General features: G+C 41.7%; 1 protein-coding gene across 4 annotated transcripts in view; it reads left to right on the forward strand.

Moving 5' to 3' along the window:
- The window catches only part of CD86 (CD86 molecule), a 99,586-nt gene extending 79,036 nt beyond the window's left edge, over positions 1-20,550 (forward strand). For 3 of the 4 annotated variants that reach the window (XM_045185895.2, XM_045185894.2, XM_045185892.2), the window contains 5 exons: positions 2,298-2,633; positions 4,878-5,186; positions 8,313-8,471; positions 9,694-9,784; positions 15,467-18,293. In XM_045185895.2, coding sequence (XP_045041830.2) covers positions 2,298-2,633; positions 4,878-5,186; positions 8,313-8,471; positions 9,694-9,784; positions 15,467-15,563 — 992 coding nt within the window. In that variant the 3' untranslated portion in view covers positions 15,564-18,293. Of the gene's footprint in view, positions 1-2,297; positions 2,634-4,877; positions 5,187-8,312; positions 8,472-9,693; positions 9,785-15,466; positions 18,294-19,391 lie in introns of those variants that run through there. The other variant, XM_045185893.2, reaches the window with a different exon arrangement.
- The last annotated feature ends 368 nt before the right edge of the window (positions 20,551-20,918 follow it).

Here is a 20,918-nt window from a genome sequence, read left to right on the forward strand (position 1 = left end):
CAAGTGCATGTCATTGTTATTTGTCCTTCTACTTTTTCTTAGAAGAAAATCCCATTGATCAGATCAATTAAATTTCTACCACCCCTCAATGAACACCTCAAAGGAAACTCCTCTCATCTCTCGTCAACCCATCTCCCTTTTCTCCTTAATAAAGTTCTGAACGGTGAAGCTTTATTTAGAACCCACCTTAACTTTCTCCCCAAGGTGGTATCTAACTTCATACTAACTAAGAAACAGCATTTCCCCCCAACCCCACACTTCTCACTTACCAATAATATCTTGGCCAACTTTCAGTAATTCTGTGTCCCAGAATAAGTCCTACAAAAACTCTGCAATTGATGACATTTCTTAATTTTTATTTTTTAATTACCATTTACATTCAATATGATTTTGTATTAGTTTCAAGTCTGTAGCATTGTAGTTAGACAGTCATGTACTTTACAAAGTGTTCCCCTGATATTTGAAGTACCCACCTGGCACCATGCATAGTTATTACAATATATGAGGGGGGACCCCCCAAAACTGGAATTATCTTATGGAGGGCGGGCCCTTGCAGTACAGGCTCCCCCCACTAGGTGAGTGTTCTAGGAACCCATCTGTATCAGTGCACCAGCTGGCATTGTTGTGAGAGGCTGCACTCACCTTCAGTGAATTATTTTTGAAGACCCTTTCAATGTGTTTGCCCCTTTCATGATGGGTGACTTACGAGCGCACCCGCCCACCACACTGAGTGTTCAGCAGTTTTTGATCCAAAATGGCATGGCTCCCCCTCCGTGCCCCACCCACCCTATTCACCCCATCTCACCACAAGCGACTTTTTTTGTTCCCCTGGATGAAAAGTCCTCAAAGGGAAACATTTTGCCAACATGGAAGAAGTGAAACAAAAAATGTCTGAAGCACTAAAGGGCATCAAAATCAAAGAGTTCAAGAAACTGTTGAGCAGTGGCAAAAACATCTCAACAGGTGTATTGCATCACATGGAGAGTACTTCGAAGGTGACAGAAGTTTAAACATAAGAATATGTGCACAATTTTTTATAAATAAATTCCAGGGTTTGGGGGGGTACCCCCCTTGTATAAATAATCACATTTAAGGAGTTCAGTAGCCAAAATCACTTCCACAAACTCCAATACATCCTTGGGAGTGGAAGTTTTTCTCTGAATTCACCCAGTCTGTCCTCCAGGGGTTGTAAAAATTTCCAGGGCAATGCATACAGGCAATAGCAAGTTTATGGTAATTGGGGTTTCCCCAATGCTCCAAGAGCACATCCTCACCTTCCAATCTCTGATTCATTTCCAGCATTTCATTCATGTACCTTAAATGCTCTCTGACCACCACAATCCCCAAACAACCATGATATTAGCCCAGTTCTCTTTCTGATCCCTGAAAGAACTTAGAGAGATCACTGAGCCTTGGAACTGGGCCACATCCTTGAGAGAGTTGGCTATGAAAACTGCAGTCATGAGGGAAGCTCTATACAGGGAACTATTCGTATCTCAAAGCTGCTACTCAATGTGATCTCCAGCTCTTGAGGCATAATGAAGGGGGCGGGGGTGCGGGTAATCAAATTGTTACCATTATCAGAAATCTTGTCACTATAGCAGGCTAAGGAATAATGGGATGGGGTGGGAAAGGGATAGCTTTTGGTGATGGTCTGGAACAAGGGTGTCAAACTCATTTTCACTGGGGGCCACATCAGCCTCTCGGTTGCCTTCAAAAGGCCGAATGTAATTTTAGGGCTGTATAAATGTAATTATTCCTTAACAGTCAAGCGAGAGCTCTGTGCTGCTGCCGGGTAGAAACATGGTGCCAGGTCAGATAAAACAAGGTGGAGGGCCGGATTCGGCCCGAGGACCTTGTGTTTGCCTCCCGTGGTCTAGAAGTAATGGAACCTGTAACAGCTACAGAAGATCAATGTTCAGGTTATAGGGAGGTAACAGATGGGTGAATGAGTTGTCCAACTACTGGCTTTCCCTGTTCTGAGATTTAAATTCACAGACCCACAGTACTGGGAAGATCCTTAGAACATTTGGTTTGCCCCTTCATTAAACAGATAAGGAAACTGAGCCACACAGCAATTGCAGTTTATACAAGGCCACACCCGTTTAGTGAGCTGTAGAGTGAGAACAGAAGTCCCATCACCAGATGCCAGTGTGTATGCACAGTTCCAGAGTTCAATATGAAGTTCTCCAATCCCATTACTGCAAGATAGCATCTGATTATTGTATCAAGAGAAAGGGAGTTGTTATTCTCCTCTCTTGTTTCTTCTTCCCCAATTTCCACCTTTCCTTTTTTAGGTGTTGCTTCCATGAAGAATCAGGCGTATTTCAATGAGACTGGATATCTTCCCTGCCACTTTACCAACTCTCAAAACATAAGCCTGGGTGAGCTGGTAGTATTTTGGCAGAACCAGGATAAGTTGGTTCTGTATGAATTCTACAGAGGCAAAGAAAATCCTGAGAATGTTGATCCAGATTACAAGGGCCGCACAAGCTTGGACAAGGATAATTGGACCCTGAGACTCCACAATGTTCAGATCAAGGACAAGGGCTTGTATCAGTGTTTCGTCCATCGCAAAGGGACCAGTGGATTGGTTCCCATCCACCAAATGAGTACTGACCTGTCAGTGCGTGGTATGTTGTCAACAGCGTGTTCTGATCCCTGACCTTCTAGATGAGACTGCAGTGAGCAGAGAAACAGGGGTGGGGGCCAGGGGGTGCCCCATAGAGAGAAGGCACAGGACAGCCATTTCTGGGAAGTCCATTTAAAGGTAATGCAGGCTTTGGGAGAGGGAAGCTAAAAGTCCTTTGTACATTTTATCATTTGCCTCTGAAAGATCAGTAAAAATCTGCATTGGGGACAAAATGGAGCTAACTGAACAAAGGTAATGTGGCTAAGTAAAAACCATGGGTGATTTGGCCATTACTAAGTTTATATAACCATATAGGCCTCAAATCTCTTTTATGTTCATTGTCTCCTTTGGTCCAAGATTTCTCACCCATGGAATCTTTGCCTGGAGCCCCTAATGAGGGTGACAGCTACCTAATCTGGGTTTTCCCTTCAACCTTCCAGAGGTTACTTATGAGTTGTTTGCTGCCCCACCCTGAACCTGGTAGACAGAAGGGAAATCACCCAATGCACACAGTCTAAATACGGGCAAGGCAACCCTTTTGTTTCTCCAGGCCTTGGAAAGCCTAAATATTACTATGCATTTCTAAGATTACAATATAGTAAAATTAATTATTTTATTTTGACATATAGCTCTGTTAACTTTATGTATAGATTTTGTAACCGACACTCTAAAAAGGATATAAAACATTTCCATCACCATAAAAACATTTCCTCATGCTATCCCTTTCTAATCACACCCTTACCACATCCATACCCCTGTGTTGCATCCTATAGATGTGTGTTTTTGAGAACATCCTGTGAATGGAGCCATTGAGTACACAACATTTTAAGACTAGCTTCTTTTATTCAACATAATGTCTTTGAGATTTCCATGTTGTTACATGTACCAAAAGTCTGTTTCTTCTGATCACTGAGTAGCATTCTACTATTTATCCCTTCTATCCCTACTTATCCATTCTACTACATCTGTACTCAAACCAAGAAAAGACATTGGGTTGTTTTCAATTTGGGGCTATTATGAATAGAGCTGCTATAAACAATTGTGTATAAGTCTCTGTGTGAACGTAAATTTTCATTTCTCCAGGATAGCTACCCAGGTATGGGATTACTAGATACAGATTAATTTTTGATGGAACTGGAAAAGGCAGATTAACACCAGTTCTGAAACCACAGAGTAAAACAGAGGCAAAAATAGAGATAGAACAGGAAGTTGCTCCCTCTAAGCCCTGTGTGATTCAAACTAGGCTGCAGGGCTTTGAGGGCATGTAACCAAGTGCTAAATAAATGTTTTCAAAGTGTAGCCAGGTACTATAAAGAAATGTGGTGTGTCTTAGATGGGACACAGACAATCATGTTTTAAAAAATTTTAGTGGCTTTGTATTTAATATGTATTAGAAAAACTATAAGTAACTTCTATAACCTGTGGCTTCACAGATCTGGCTAATAAGGCTACAGTAGGTAGTACTGTGGCATTCCACCTTCTACAGACCACATACAGTTACAGGCAGAGTGTTTCAGTAGTGTGTTGATATATCAAAACTTATACATGTGTCATGCAGATCACTCAAGTTTCTGAAGCAATATACTAAATTATACATTAGCAGGTAAAACCTGAAAATGACCTAGTAACTCTGGGAGGATATCAAGGTATTTGACTGGCAAAGGGACTAGGTGCCAGTGATCCTCAACAGCCATAAAAGTCTGAATGGCAAACAAGGCAAGAGAAGCTCTGTCATGTGCAAAACCAGTATTCTGAATATCTAAAACCAAAATCCCCATCCACTCACATACTACCATCCTGTGAGGGTTTCTTGAAGAAACCTGGTGGAACTGTAGCATCAATCCTTTTCTGTTCTCTTGGTCTGGTGACCTGGAATGTACCACATGGGACACTTGGGTCCTAAAGTCAGACCACTTCTCCTTCCAGACTTTATTTCTTAGAGAAGTGGCCTCATTATAAATCTTTGATGACTAAAATTCAGCCCTTCTATCACTCAGACAATGTCCCCCTCGAGTTGGGTAAACAGGAAGTAAGCATGGCCCCAAATTCCATTCTTAAAAAATAAATGTGGGGCCATTATGTGGTTCTCACCATGAGCTGAGGCCCATAATTTAGACAGCCTGAGGCTCCCAGGTATGCCCCCAGAGTTCCCAGATCAGGTACCTGGTCCTTTGCTATTTTCTTCTAAATACAATGTAGACTGATTTTCTCTTTCTTTCTTTCTTGTATCTCTACTTGCTTTCAGCTAACTTCAGTCAACCTAAAATAATGGCAACTTCTAACAGTACAGGAAATTCTGACATCACAAATTTGACCTGCTCATCTGCACGAGGTTACCCAGAACCTAAGAAGATGTTTTTTTGGCTAACAACCGTGAATGCAACTACTAAGTATGATGCTGTCATGAATATATTTCAAAATAATATCACAGGATTATACAATGTTTCTATCAGCTTGTCTTTTCCAATATCTCCTGGATCGAACGTGAGCATCTTCTGTGTCCTGCAACCTGGGCCAACACAGACACAGCTTGTCTCCGAATCTTACATTATAGGTAAAGTGGCTTCCCGAGGCTATTTCTTTTATCAGGTATTATACACAGATGGTTAGGGCAAATCATCCAATATCCCTTATTTGCCAGGAAACCTCCACCAGAGCTACTTTATACTCAGCAGACTCCTGTGTCATCTGAGTGGGGCGGGGTCTGGGAGGCTACAACCCTGTGCTGCACTTGAGGAAGCATGTGCTTAAGCCCTGGAACTGACCCACTCTTTTGGGCTACTTTCGGGTAGACCGTTCTGAAGTACAGGTCAGAAAGTGCAGGATTCCTCCAGGCTAGAATTCTACCATTCGTTACACACACACACACACACCATGCTACATCCATATAGCACTTATTATGAGCATAGATCCATTCTAGACGTTGTTGGTTGCAAGGATGAAAACTAAAAGGCGTAAGACAGGCTCTCTGCCGTCAAGGACCTTCCAATAGAATTAAATTTTCACGTGATGTCCACCCATGAAAATCTGGATTTTAAAAAGATTTGATTGGAATCTAAATTATATTCCATGGAAACAAATTATAAATTTAAATACAAAAGTGACTCTAATTAGGTTTATAGGCAATCAGACATGGGCAAATTTTTGAGGGTGAGGGAAGTCTTTCTAAAGGAAGTGGAATCTTATAACACAGTAAGAGAAATAATTGGACTTAGTGAGTGTGTTGAGGTGATGACAGGTACTCAGACTTCTGGTGGCTTCCTGAACAGGAAGAAAAGTTTTGAGACAGCATTCAGGCTTAGAAAGTGAGAGGACCGCAATCAATTAGCCGTATCCAATGTGGGCACAAATGGTAATGGTCAAGCTCAGTACATGCGTGTCAAGAAAAGACCCAGAGGCAGAAATTCTTGTGGCATGTGGCCAGTGTTGTAGGAGACCAGCTCAGTTGGAGAAAAGGGCCCACTCACAGGAACCTGCCATTTTAAAGTCATATCTTTGCCCTTGAGGAAATGCATCTGTGTTTGAAATCCCACTTTTGAGGAGCAGTAACTGCAAGATTCTTTCCTGGAGTAAAGGCGCTCTTCTCCCGGACTCTCTCCATCACTGGTCATTCTGATCCTTACCACACTGCCCTCCTCTACCTATCTGCCTTCTGCTTGCCTTGGGCTCTTCTCCAGCTCAGGGCCCTTGCTTTGTCCCCTTCTAAGTGATCCTTCCAACTCCTTGCTTCATCCTCTGGCTTTGTTGCCTCCTCTCTCTTGATGTCTCATTGTTAAAACATAATTTGTCCTTTGGGCACATTCTTACATACAGTCCCTAGGGCCAGTTCCTACCAGCCAACTTTACCAGTGGGCCTATTCTCTCTCTTTGTACTGATGTCCTTCATTCAGATACTTCCACCTGAGGATCCAGTAAATGGTGAGGCTACCCAGCCCATCTGGGTTGCTTCTACTGTAGCCTGATAGAGGCCTCTCCCAAGCTATCCCAAGTTCAGCACCTTCTTGGAGCCACCAGTCACCACACCTGGCATGTCCTGTGGCCCTCTGCCACAGCTCCCACAGTCAGCAAATGAATAGGGCATTGCCGTCACTATAGCCCCATCATGACTCACCTTGCTGCTGCTTCTCAACTCCTGCTTCGGAACCATTTCAGCTCTAGCTGCATCAGGAAGATGGGGCTTGCCTCTCTGTGTCCGTATTCTCTGGTTGATCACAGATAGGTTAGACCCTGAGTCAAGGAACATTTTGGGTGTCAAAATGTAGCAGTCTCCATGTTAATAAGTATAACCCTCCTTTACTGGGAATGCCAAACAGGCGTCAAGTGGGATGAACTGGGACAGACTCAAAAAGTGTTGAATAAGGCTTGCAATGATTCCTCTTTGCTAAGCTAATGGGAGGTCAGCTAGTCCTATTTTCCTGTAATTTAGAATTAACTACCAGAACTATTTCCATAAATGTTTACAAAGTGGGACACTCAGTTCTAAGTTTTTCCCCCAAAGCCTGTTTTTCAACTTCCTAGGAACTTGTGAGTCTCCATGCAAGGAAGTAAGTCTTGACCTCCCAGGAGCTGATTCTGACCCTGATCCCTCAGGCCATGAAGAGATAGCAAAGTTTTTCTAGTGGGTGAAACATGCTGACAGCATGCCTGAGGAACTCTGTGACCTCAGTGTGAAAAACAAACAAAAACAGAACTGGAGGTGGGAGGCCTGTGAGGAGGTTGTAATATTTGTCCAGCTGAGAGGTGTCTGGAGCCTGATCTACAGATGATGGTGGATGAGGTATTACTGCAAAGGAAACGTCAAGGCCTGGGGCCTGACCGCACATGGGCTGAGGAAGCAGGGCGTCACACAATGACTGTACACTCAGAACCTTGGCACAGGTAACTTACCCAGATCCCAAACCCAAGGGCCAGGTTGACCTCTTCTAGTCATAGTCATTGTCTTCCCCGCCTCCAGGAAGTAAGGGAGATCAGTCCAGGCATTTGGCCAGAGGCACTGGCTTGGTTCTTAGTCAGCTGTCCAGGAGACTGGGACTTTCAATAACCTCACCTTGCATATTTCTAGCTCCTCTGGCAGTAGAGCCCTGGGGAGAAGCTGGCATGTAATTAAGAAAAGAGGAAAAAAAAGAGCAGTAATTATAAACCTTTTCTTTTATTCCCCTTTTACATTTTATTATATATATTATATAAATTTATATATATTTAATATGTAAGTTTAATATATTTAGTACATTATTATAAATATATAATTAAAACAATATATTATTGTTTTATCAATATTTAACAATATTATTATATTGTTAACAATATAATATAAACAATATTATATTGTTTATTGTATTATTTATAATACAATAACAATGTATTATTGTATTATAAATATATTGTGAACATACAAATATATATTTATTTAATGTATGCATTTGATATATACATTTGATATAATACATATTTAATATATAGTATATATAATAAAATTTTAATATATAATATATATGAATATATAATATTTTTAGTAGCTTATTTTTTATTGTATTTTTTCCATAGCCATTTCTCCCCCTTATACTCTCTTCCACCTCCACCTCTCCTCTCCACCCACCCCACAATCACCACACTGTTGCCCGTGATTAAAGCTCTTCTAATCAAACTTCCTGGCTAATCGAAAACTTGTGGTCATTTTTAGGTGCAAAGCCACCAAAGCCAGCCCCACCTGAACAAGACCCTGCCATCGTTGTGACTGCGTCTGTACTTACACTGTTGGTCATCTTTCTGTGTGGGGTGGGGTTCTGTGTAACACTAAAGAAAAGGAAGAAGCAGCAGCCTGGCCCTGCTCGTGAACGTGGTGAGTCAGTGTGTGTCCTCCCTGCAGAGTGACACTTAGTAGCTACTTCTCTACCTGCCTCCCTCCTCCTGGAGCTCCTTGGCTGAGCCCAGACTGGCAAAAAGTCAGCAAGTGGTCGGAGGAGAAGGTTTCCCCTCAGGATTTGTAACTCGTGTAGATGGGACTCAACAACTGATAATGTTGCTCTGGATTTCTAGAAGAGGCAATATTTCTAGCCTCAGGTTTACAATATGCTTCTGGTTTCCAGAAAAAACAGATTATTTCTTACTTTACCCATCTCCCTTCATAAGGTTACTGTCAGAATTCAATGAAGTAAAATGGTGAAAACACTTCTAAACATTAGTGGTTATATTCCTGGTGGTGGTGTTCAAGCAGAGGTGTTTAGTGGGAGGAGGGGGCATTAGATAACCATCAGATCTGTTTTCTTATCTCTAAACCAGGTTTCCTGAGAGGTCAGATGAGTAGTTCCCCACTGAATTTTAAAAATATTAACTTTTTTTCATTACCAAGTACTACATGTGCATTACTAAATATACTGGAAAAAAATCACCTGTAGTTTCATGAGTAAGAAAAAGATTATTATATCTACAATATTTTAGTAGAAATCTATGTTATTTCCCAGAAGTGGGATAATATTTATAAGGGCTTTTATTTTTTTACAGTTAGGATAAATCCCCCTCATGTTTTTGAATTTTTTAATGCTAAATGTAGAAAGAAAATATTCAATGTCATGAAACGGTTGCAAGAGAGTCCACTATGTGGATATACCTTAATTTATTTAACCAACTCCATGTTGTTGGACACTTGAGTTGTTCCCATACTTTTTGCTATTGTAAACAGCACTGCATTCAGCAGCCTTCCCAAATCTGTTGTGAAAGTGGCCCGTGTTTAATTGGGCAAAGGTGCTTCCTGACATTAGAATAATCCCTGTATGTGGTTTGGGCTGGTTTGGGCAGTTGTAAGGTAAAGTTGGACTTTATGTCAATAATTGCCTCTAGTAGAAGTTTGGTTGGTGTTGATAACTAAGATACCCTTCTTACTCACTTATGGTAAAAAGAATAATGCTTCTGGTCAGCACCTTGTTTAAGATTTCAGTGTACTGATTCTAAGATCTATCTAGAAAATAGATAAATGACATTAGCAGTCACTCATTTCATCTTGCTGTGTTTTAAAGATTTTATTTATTTATTTACTTACTTATTTACTTATTTATTTATTTTAGAGAGAGAGGAAAGGAAGGAGGAAGAGTGGGAGAGAAACATCGATCAGTTGCCTCTTGCACATGCCCCAACTGGACCTGGCTTGCAACCCAAGTATGTGCCCTGACCAGGAATTGAACCAACAACCTTTTGCTTTGTGGGATGATGCTGAACCAACTCAGCCACATCAGTCAGTGCATCTTACTATATTTTTAAAACAGGAAATTAGGGAGTGATTATCCAATTTCAATAAATTAATATAAAGCATATGGCAGAGCAATCTAAACTGCTAACGTAGAGGGCACACTGAAATATTTCCATGATATAGAAGTGTAAAATGCAGTGCACAGGATCAGATGCATGGATATACCATGCTTGCCCAGGCTTTGACTTTTTAAGGTGAGAGGTTTGAGCTTTTGTTTCTTTTAATCTCATTGCCTTTAGCATTGGCTAAATGTGCAGAAGCAACCTTCAGTTTGGGAATAAGCTGTCTCCTAAATTTGTTTTCACATTGGAATGATCAGCTTACAAATGAAACAAAGAAGAATGAATGGAGAAAAAGAGAATAAGAATGTTTCTTCCCTCAAGAGACAATCAGAAAAATTCAGAATAGATAAGGTAGTTAAAGAGGAGGATGTGTCTGTACATATGGGTACATATGAGATGGTCCAATTGGGCTGTGGTGATAAAAGGCAGAAGGCAACAAGAGAGCACAGCACATACAGGACCCCCCAAGAATGTGATTAAAAGTACTGGTAGGAAAAAGTTGTTTGGTCAGTCACCTGTGCCAGTAAGTTTGGTCAAAGAGAAGAGCTTGATATCACTGGAGGAAGGGAGATGTACCAAACAACTATGACGTGTAATATGAGCTGTTTGTAAATTTGGCTTCAGCAACGTCTGCACTTGCTTTGTGGATACCTCTGGCATTGGCTATATGATAAACAGAATAACGAGGTGTCTATCTCCTGTACTCCAGAATCTAGAATATTTTCTTACATGGCAAAGGGGACTTTCATATGTGATTAAGATACTGACCTTAAGATGATTAAATTATCCTGGATTATCCAGGTAGACCCGGTCTAATCACATGAGTCAGAGAACCTTTCCCAGCTTGGTTAGAAAACTGAGAGGGAAGGAGAGATAAAACAGGCTCAGCCCATCATTGCTGGCTCTGAAGATGGAGGAAGGAGCCATGAGCCAAGAAATGTAGGCAACCTCTAGAAGCTGAAAATGAGAGCCAGCTCAACCTCAGCTGAGAGCTAGCAAAGAAATGGAGATCTCAGTCTTACATCCACAAGGAACTAAATTTTCCAACAGACAGACATCAAGGCAGTCATGATCCACCCACAAGCTTACTGATAACCTGTAGGAATTTCTCCAAAAGTGGAGCTTCTTCTAATTCAATATTAATCCTTTCCTCAGAGGAGACAGCCCTCAAACTAACTTGGCATTAGAAGTCCTTTCCAGTGTTTGTTCCTAATTATAGTGCTTTTTCCTCAACCACACATATTTACCCTGTTTAGCCTAAGTTAATAAAAGGGAAATGCCATGGTCATTCCAGCTGGTTTCTGATCTCTCTTCCCTTTTCCTTCTCCTCCCCCTCCTCCTCCTCTTTCTCCTCCTCCTCCTCCTTCCTCTCTCTCGTTTTGTCAAGGCACATAGTGTATGAGAAATTGTCATTTTGAATTACTGTCTTTTCCCAATCAAAAGCTACCCTGCCAGCTTACCCATTGGGGAGAAAGACTGAAATAGCTCCTTCTGAAGTTTTGCTTCCTCATTTGGACTCTGTGTGTAACAGTGACCTAGCAACCAACAGTTTTTATTTCAACTTGCGACCATCCACCAAACCTTAGTCTCAGCTTTTTCAGAAATGATTTCATAAAGGGCAAGTATGTTTTCCAAAATAAATCATTTTAATCACCATTTAAATAGAAACCTTCACAGGGCTTAAAAACTGAAAGTTGGTGATATCATCACATCTGCCCTTAAAAATGCTAAATTTGTAATCAAATCCAAAAGGTTAAAAATCTGTTTTTATTGTCGGCTTTCACTTTGAAATAGCAGTGTTTTTTTTTTAATGGTGATGATTTTGTCATGGGTATAAAAGGATAATTTAATTATTCTGCATTAATCTAAGGCATCTGAAATACTGTATTCAGTTATAAGCACCATTATTTTTCAGAGGAACTTCAATAAAATTAGAACCCAACCAGATTTATTGTGTCTGGAAACTCAGTCAAATAAGAAATCACTCAAGTAACCAAAGGTCTTAGCCAGAAAAAGAAAAAAGCCTTGGCAATGACACAAGTACTGCCTACAGATATCTGAGGAGCTGTCTTAGGGTGCAAATATCTTTTTTTTTTTTGATAAATTAAACATAAAAATGCAAAAACATTTTTTATAACTTTAGCTCTGGTCTGACAAGCTGGCACAACTCCAGGTGCCCTGTTCACAGAGGGGTCTGTGACCAGTGCCGGTGGAGTGTGGAGAGCGGGTCAGGCCTGGGTAGCCACAGATGGTGGCCCTGCTCAGGCCCCCAATGCTGTCACCTGGGGCAGAGATCATGTGTTACTGTGGCTCCAAATGATGTATAGTCATACAATGAAATACTGCCAAGCTAGGGGAAGGAATGGGCACTGGTAACAGCACACCATGGATGAATTTCAAAAGCATTATGTATGCTAAGTGAAAGACTCCAGGCAGAAAAAGACTGCCCATTGTATGAACCCACTTATATGAAACTCTAGAAAAAGCAAAACTCTTGTGACACTAAGCAGATCAGTGGTTACCAGGGGATGGGGTGGGAGGAAGGGGCAAGAGGGAACTTTGGGGGCTTATATAAACATTCTATATATTGGGTATGGTGGCAGTTACATGACTGCATACATAAGGTTAAACTCACCAAAATCTATATGGAAAATGATTGGATTTTATTGTATATTAATTATCCCTCAATAATGCTAATTACTGTTCAACTCTGTGTGCACACATGAGAACTGCCAATGATAGGAAGGGTTCAAAACCATCAGTGGGGCTATTGAAAGGATTCCTGAGGTCCCTAAATTTCTCCATAGACACCCGGGTTAACAACCCCCACGGGAAGGCTCTGAGTGGAACGACAGCACTGTCAGGACAGTCAGCCTAGAGGAATTTACACCCCAAGGAACATCAGTAGCAAGTCCATACCAGTAGCAACTCAGGCTTTGGGAGGTCCAGGAGCTAGACATTTCTAACCTTGGCCCATCCATGCAACACTGTACTGTTGGTAGTGTGGGCTGGCTAACCCATTTCAGCATCAACATCTTCAAGATTTCCTTTTCCTCCTAAATCTCATTTTCAGAAAAGGATTGGAAATTCTTTTTTTTTTTTTAAGATTTTATTTATTTATTTGTAAAGAGGGGGAGGGAAGGGGAAAAAGAGGGAGAGAAACATCAATGTGTGGTTGCCTCTTATGTGCTCCCTACTGGAGACCTGGCCTGCAACCCAGGCTTGTGCCCTCCCTGACTGGGAATCAAACCGGCGACCCTTTGGTTCACAGGCTAGCACTCAATCCATTGAGCCACACCAGCCAGGGCTTCTTTTCTGATCATTAAATGATTGCTAAAACTAAATGTGTTACCCCTTCCACTAATATTTTTATTTTAGCAAAGAGTAGAGTTTTAAGTAAAAATCCTACTTCCAACATTAGAACTTAAGGCCCAGCGACCAAATGAAGGCTTTTACTTTTTGGATGCAAGGAGCTCTCTCTCAGCCCCCCTGAAAATGCATCAGGTAACCATCAATTTCACATTATATGTGACATTAAGGCTACCATGTCATTAAGGCTACATTGTAGCCTTATAGGCTACAATGATTTTTCTCTGGGTCCTAGGACTTTGGAGCCTCTCCAAACTTTCCCTCTGTTAGTATCAATAGGAAATACACTTTCTGAGGCTGTTTGCTCTCTTCCAGAAGCCATGAAAGTGGAAGGGGAAGAGAGTAAACAGATGGAGGAAAGGTGAATCCTGACTCTACCACGTTGTTGAAAGAGGTCTGATTCCCAGAGGGTCTATAACTTGAATAGACTTAAAAAACCCTGAGGCATGCTGAGACTCCCAGCAAACATGAACTAATGGAGAGGGAAAGGAGATTGAGACTAGTAGGACCTGGAGGAAAATGTCCTAGTTGTAAATGGATGGCAGGTATCCAATGCACAATGCTCAGTCATGGCCAAGTAAACTCTCAGTAGTACCAAAGGGGTTTGATATGGTGAGCGTGGGCTGCGTCTCACTCACAATGGTAACCCCAGTACCTAGAAAAGAGCCTGGACGTGTGGGTGACCTACATGTGTGAATACATGAGTAAGTGAGGAATGATAACATGTTCCATGTAGCTTCTGCACCTTTGAAACTTCTGTGCCCTTTGCTTGGAATATTCTTCTGCCACTTCTTCACCTCATTCTTTAGATCTTGGTTCAAGCAGCACTTTCTTAAAAACCCTTCCCAAACTAGACTTAGCCTATGATAGTGTCGTGTGGATTCTGGTCCTTTCTCTTTATAACGCCAAGTATACTAATAAATATGTGTAATTGCCTTATTAAACTCTATAAACTGAACTCTATAGAGGGCAGGGATCATATCAGTTAAGCTTATCACTGTGCTACCAGCACCCAGCACAGTGCCCAGCATACAGTAGGTGCTCAATAAATATTTGTTGAAAGAATGAATGTATGCATGAAGGAATGCATGAAGACTCCTGGTGATCAGTCCTTTCACAACATGACATAATCAGGTTGTCCGCACCTCCATGCCCCCTTGAGGGACTGAGCTTATCGAGAATATCAAGGCTCTGGCTGCGTGGTCGTGGGGTCAAAGCAGCCCTCAGTGAAGAGCCTGGTCACAGAGACATGTTTATGACCCCAGGGTGCCCAGGACCCAGAGTGCCCAGCACTTATCTGGGTCACCAGCCACTGTGAGTCTAGGGATCCCAGTGGTGAGCCAGGGTGCCAAGATCTTGCCTGCCCTGTCAGGCTCGGTTCAGAAATGGTTCGGAAAAGCCTACAGAGGGAAGGCAGCAGGGACTCAGCATAGAGCGGGGACAGGCCTAGACAAAAATAAAGTGTAGTAAATTGTGCTGCCATCAGCAAATGAGTGGATCCAAAAACTATGGTATATTTACACAATGGAATTCTATGCAGCAGAGAGAAAGAAGGAGCTTATACCCTTTGCAACAGCTTGGATGGAACTGGAGAGCATTATGTTAAGTGAAATAAGCCAGACGGTGAGGGACAAATACCATATGATCTCACCTTTAACTGGAACATAATAAATAGAAGAAAAAAGGAAACAAAATATAACCAGAGACATTGAAGTTAAGAACAATCTAACAATGGGCAGGGGGGAGTGGGGAGGGGACAGTGAGGAGAGGGGATTACAGGAACTACTATAAAGGACACATGGACAAAATCAAGAGGGAGGGTGGGGGTGGGGGAGGGAGGGGGGTTCAGCTGGGGTGGGGTGGAGGGATGGGGAGAAAAGGCAGACAACTGTAATTGAATAACAATACAAAATTAAAATTTAAAAAAAATGAATGGGCAAACACCAATAAAGTTTTATTTGCAAAAAAAAATTAAAAAAAAAATAAAGGGTAGTTACTGAAGGAAGAGTGTGGTGACACCCTTCCACCTCTCTCCTCAGTAGTTTGTTTCTCCTCACTGCTATTGCAGTGCTGCCTGTTCTTGTCCCTGTCATTGAAATCCAGAAAAGGAAGTGGCTCTCCTGGGAATTCTGACCCAATTCTTTTCTTCTCTTTTTTCAGAGTAGAAAACCGTGTACCTGAAAGATCTGATGAAGCCCAGTGTGTTGTTAACATTTTGAAGACGGCCTCAGGTGACAGAAGTGCCTCACACTTTTGATTAAAGAGTTAAGTCCGTTTGACTATCCATTTTTCAAATCACATGTGGATTGGCTCCTCTATTTTTTTCCTTCTTTAAATTAAACTTATTGGGGTGACATTGGGCAATAAGATCATATGCTTCCCTTTTCAAGTTTTTGACTGACCTTTTTGTTGTCTCTCTGAGCCTTCCCAGAGGCAAGAAAATATTATAGGAATAACAGCAAGGGGGCGAGGACTCTCTCTAAATGAAATAGCCTCCCTGTCATGCCAGCTCTGCTCCCTATGCCAGGAGCAGATTTTATCGGCTTCTTTTCTTTTCAGAACATGCTGATTGACTCCTGGCTAGTGTTTAGGACTAACGCCACCGGTATCAGATTCAGTCTCTTTTCTTAATTTTACAAATTGTGTTTACTGTAGAATTCCCATTTCCTGGAATAGTGGCTTCTGTCTACTCTGGATTCTGAGGTAGTGCCTCAATCTATCTTGTATATCTGTGACCGAACACCTACCTCTTCAGTCTGAGTGGGAGCTATGTATGTTATTGCTTTATAGTGTTAATATTAACATTTTGAAATATAAAGAAATATGTATTATAATAATGTAATTACGATGCCTAGAGAAATGTCCACCCTCTGCTAAGGAGTTCTTGTTCTTCACTGAGGGTCAGTAAGGAAAGTGGTGGCCTAGTGTGCTGACAACAATAACCAGACAAACTCAAAATCTGGGAGACTAGAAGAGGCAAAGAAGGAACCAGCTCTGGATCCTGGAGCCATTTCTATATGGGCTGTTGCTGATATTGAGGAGGACCCGCACGCCTGGCTTAGCGGAGAGCCCTGGATAAAGTGGAAGAGTGCTGTGCATCATCAACACACTTCTCTTCTTGGAAAAACTGACTGAGATGATGGCCTGGGGCATCTGTGCAAGAGCCAAGAGAGAGACCACAATACTCAAAAGAGAAAAAAATGAAAGATCTTGACCAACAGAGATGCACATGAATATTCAGTCTGTCTAGTCCTTCGACAAGCCTTGGGACGAGCGAGAGATGGACAGTCTGTCCAAATGGACTTAAGACAGACAGTAGGTTCCTCGGTGGTCGATGAGCTGTTTTGATGATACCCAGGTTGTTTTGATGTTTCACCTGCTGAAAGCAGAGCTTGGGGGAGAGAGCTATCATGAGATAAATGAAAGGAGGCTCAGAACTCTTCCAACTAATGGCTGAGAGACAAAGGGCTGGACTAAAGTTTGGAAAAGCAGGATGCAAATCATCCAGATGTTGATTTAGCCCACAGGTGCCCTAAAAACATATTGGCTGGCCCAGAGCAGAACTAGTGAACTTGTGTCTAAAGACTGCCTATGAGCATCATTCTCAACAAGAAAACCAGGTACAGGAGAGGAATAAGTAGAAGTAGAGGAATAAGTCAAGTAGAAGTAAGTCAGGAGACCCTGGGTCTAAGGCAACATCACTAAGGAATGGAGCAATCTGAGTTCAAACCTAAAGAGAACTTTGGGAGGCCCAAGCTACAGAAATAGTTCTGTAGACCCTGGCGGGTTGCAGACAACTGCACTAGGCCGCTCATTTTTGTAACCTTACCGTTTGTGTGCTCTGCCCTGCTCCTGCCTTCTTTAGACTCAGCACCTTGCTGGGTCCTGACATGTTTTGTATAGAGTAGTTCTCAGTAAATTTTTACTAAATAGATTTAAAAGTCTATGTGTTTTGCTTATACTTCAGCAGTACCACCCAAACCCTGGAGCCTGAAGTTACTCCCTCTGTTTTCCTAAGGAACTTCCTTCCCCTTGACATCTTTGTGGTGGCCCCGGTCTCCAGTAGCCCTAGCCAGAAGCCTCTGACTCATCCCAAATGCTGTTCTTTCCTTTTTCCTAACCATTGTACAAAAAAGAGGGGCTAATATCATTCTAAATGTTCATCTCAGTAATATGACATAAAAGATTAGGTAAGACAGGTTGTTTCTGAAGACAACTGGGAAATTTGGAGTTAAGGAAGGGTTACTTGCTATTCAGTTTGTAGCCTTTTAAACTGTGTAATTTTAAAATTTATATGCTTGTATATACACTAAACAAAGGCCAATACAAAGCTATTCCTCAAAAATACATTATTGTAAGATGAATCATGTAACTGTACTATATGTTTGAAAGTTGCTAAGAGAGCAGATTTCAAAAGTTCTCATCAGAAGAAAAAATAATTTGTACCTCTGTGTGGTGATGGATTTTAACAAAACTTATTGTGGTAATCATTAACAGTATACACACACACATGTTATAGGTCAGTTATATCTCAATTAAAAATACATAAATGCAGGGAAATTCTGGGGGGAAACTGACATCTTCACCAGTGGACCCCAGCACCTAAGATAGTACCTCAAAGCTACTTGTTTAAAAGTTGAATGAAACATTAATGTGTCCTCTTATAAAAACATCCCTCCTTGGTATATTAAATTCTCTAGACCTTCTGAGTTCCAAGTCTGGGGAGAGGAAAGCCATGAAAGGTTAAAAGAGACCACTAGGTTTGATAACAGTGCTAACATCACTGTTGTTTGCCTTGTACCAGGGACTCTCCTAAACCTTTAAATTTATTACTTCATTCAATCCTCATAATGACCCTGGGATATCAGTATTGGAATATCATGCCCATTTTGCTGATGAAGCACAGAGAGGTCAAAGCAATTTATCCAAGGTCTCTAACTTAGTAAATGGCAGAGATGGGGAAGATTTTAGAAAGCACCACCCCCCCCCGCCCCCTTCATGTCCCTGTAGAAGAGACAGCATTTTGGCTGGTTGCAGGTTGAGTGCCCACAGAATACCTCACATTACTGTAGCTCATCCCTCCAACGTGGCGCCTCCAGAGGTCTGAGCACTGACTCTTCTGGAAGCCATTCCATCATCTCATCAGGCCAGAAGATATGGACGATGAGGCACACAATGTGAAAATGAGTTTTTGGTCAGAGGGAATGTGAACTACAATTGCTGCCTCCAAATCCTCCCCCTCCACTACTTATTATCCTTTTGCAATTCACCATCCTCCGTCCACAATTCTGAAGCCAGTTTCACCCATTCAGTGCCCTCACATACGTTAGCCCATGCCAGAAGCAGAGTCATTTCTGACTACTGCCCTCCGAACTTTCCCTCTACACCCACTGCCCACCTCCCCCATACTACCACATTAGGTCATCGCCAGGCCAGGCAAGGGTCCCTCCAGCTTTAGCATCTACCCCTTCTTTTCTCAGTCATGCCCTTATGTTCAAGAACATAACACCACCACTCACCTGACCCCAATCCACTGTCTCTCTTACCCTGCATTCTGTCCAAAACATCAAAAGGAACAAGGAGGTAAATAGTGGAAAAAAGACCTCCCTTACATTCCTTTTTCCAAAGTCCTGCACTGTCCTAGCCATACAGAGGGAACTCCAATCTCCAGCTTCTTATGTATCTTTCCATAGACACACTATGCCTACATATAGTGTGCATATATAGGATGTACATACATGTATACATGTACACCCATATATACATGCACACATATGTATGTATATATTTTAATGTATATTTTTACATATATATATTCCATATATGTACAAGGTCTATCCAGAAAAAACCCAACCATCATTAATATAACAAAAACTGTTTGTGTGACATCAGTGTATCCTGGCAGCCAAGGAGAGTGGACTGGAATGTGCATGCGTGAACAATGACGACTTCATTGTACTAGTCAGTGGGGGCAGTAGAGCCATTGAGCGAACACGTGTACTGTGTGGCCATTGCGTTCAAAATGACTGAATAGAGCAACAAATCTGCATCAAATTTTGAATTAAGCTTGAACATTCCTCCACAGAAACTATTCAGATGATTCAGAAGGCCGCAGCTGTGGGCATGGTGATGGGCAGCTTTGTCATGACAACGCACCCGCTCACACATCACCTCCTGTGCAGAGTGTTTTGGTGAAACATCAAATCACCCAGGTGACTTGGCCCCCCCTACAGCCCCGATTTGGCGCACTGCGACTTCTGTTTTTTCCCCAAACTAAAATTACCCTTGAAAGGGAAGAGATTTCAGACCATTGATGCCATTCAGGAAAATATGACGGGGCAGCTGATGGAAATTGAGAGAACTGTGTGAGGTCCCAAGGTGCCTACTTTGAAGGGTACAGAGGCATCATTGTCCTGTGTACAATGTTTCTTGTATCTTTTATCTGCTTCAGGAAATGTCTCTATTTTTCATATTACATGACTGGATAGTTTCTGGACAGACCTTGTATGTTCCCCTTATTTGGTCAGATTTGGTTTTCTTCTACACCTAAGCAACCTAAACAGCATAAACATAAGGTTCTTGCTAAGGCGATCAGTCTTTCATTGAAATCCTTCATATTATAAACATACTTCTTTATTGTATCAGTTTTCAATCTCACCCACACGCCAGCATTCTTGTTGATTTTATAATAAAAGTGAGATTCTATTGGCCTTCACCATGGCTACCTGTGCACTAAAGGAGGAAAAATACATACAGATACAAAGTCCTGCACTGTCCTTAGACACAAATGTTTGAACTTGTTCCAATCTCAACAAGTTATATCCTAGGTCTGGTGGATAACAGTCACTCTGAACTGGATCTCCTGTTTCCTGCATTTCATATATTTGTCTTTCGTGACTTATTCCCTCACTTTGGTTGTACATATCCACCAGTAGCTTTCTGAGAAAGGATATGTGAGAAGTAAATTTAATGAGATTTTTCAACCTAAGTGCCCATCAGTAAATGAATGGATCAAAAAACTATGGTACATTTACACAATGGAATTCTACACAGCACAAAAAAAGAAGAAACTCCTACCCTTTGCAAGAGCCTGGATGGCCTGGAAAGTATTATGCTAAGTGAAATAAACCAGGCGGTGAAAGACAAATACCATATGATCTCACCTTTAACTGGAACATAATCAACAAAAGAAAAAAGCAAACAAAATATAACCAGAGACATTGAAGTTAAGAACAAACTGACAGTAACCAGAGGGGAGAGGGGAGGGGATAATGGGGGGAAAAGGGTGAAGGGTTTACAGGAACTACTATAAAGGACACATGGATAAAACCAAGGGTGGGGGTGGAATCAGGGGAGGGAGGTGGGGAAGGCTGGGGTGGTGGGGAAGGGTTGGGGGGAAGCAGAAAACTGTACTTGAACAACAATAAAAATCAAAAGTATTTAAAAAAAAAAGAAAATAAATAAAGTATATTTTCTTGATTATGCTATTACAGTTGTCCCAATTTTTTTCCCCCTTCATCCTCCTCCTCCCTGCACTGCCCCACTCACCCTGCAGCACCAACCCCTCCCCCCCCCCCCCCACAATTCATGCCAATGGGTTGTACAGTTAAGT

This window comes from Desmodus rotundus, chromosome 2 (genome assembly GCF_022682495.2).
Source record: "Desmodus rotundus isolate HL8 chromosome 2, HLdesRot8A.1, whole genome shotgun sequence".
Taxonomy (NCBI): domain Eukaryota; kingdom Metazoa; phylum Chordata; class Mammalia; order Chiroptera; family Phyllostomidae; genus Desmodus; species Desmodus rotundus.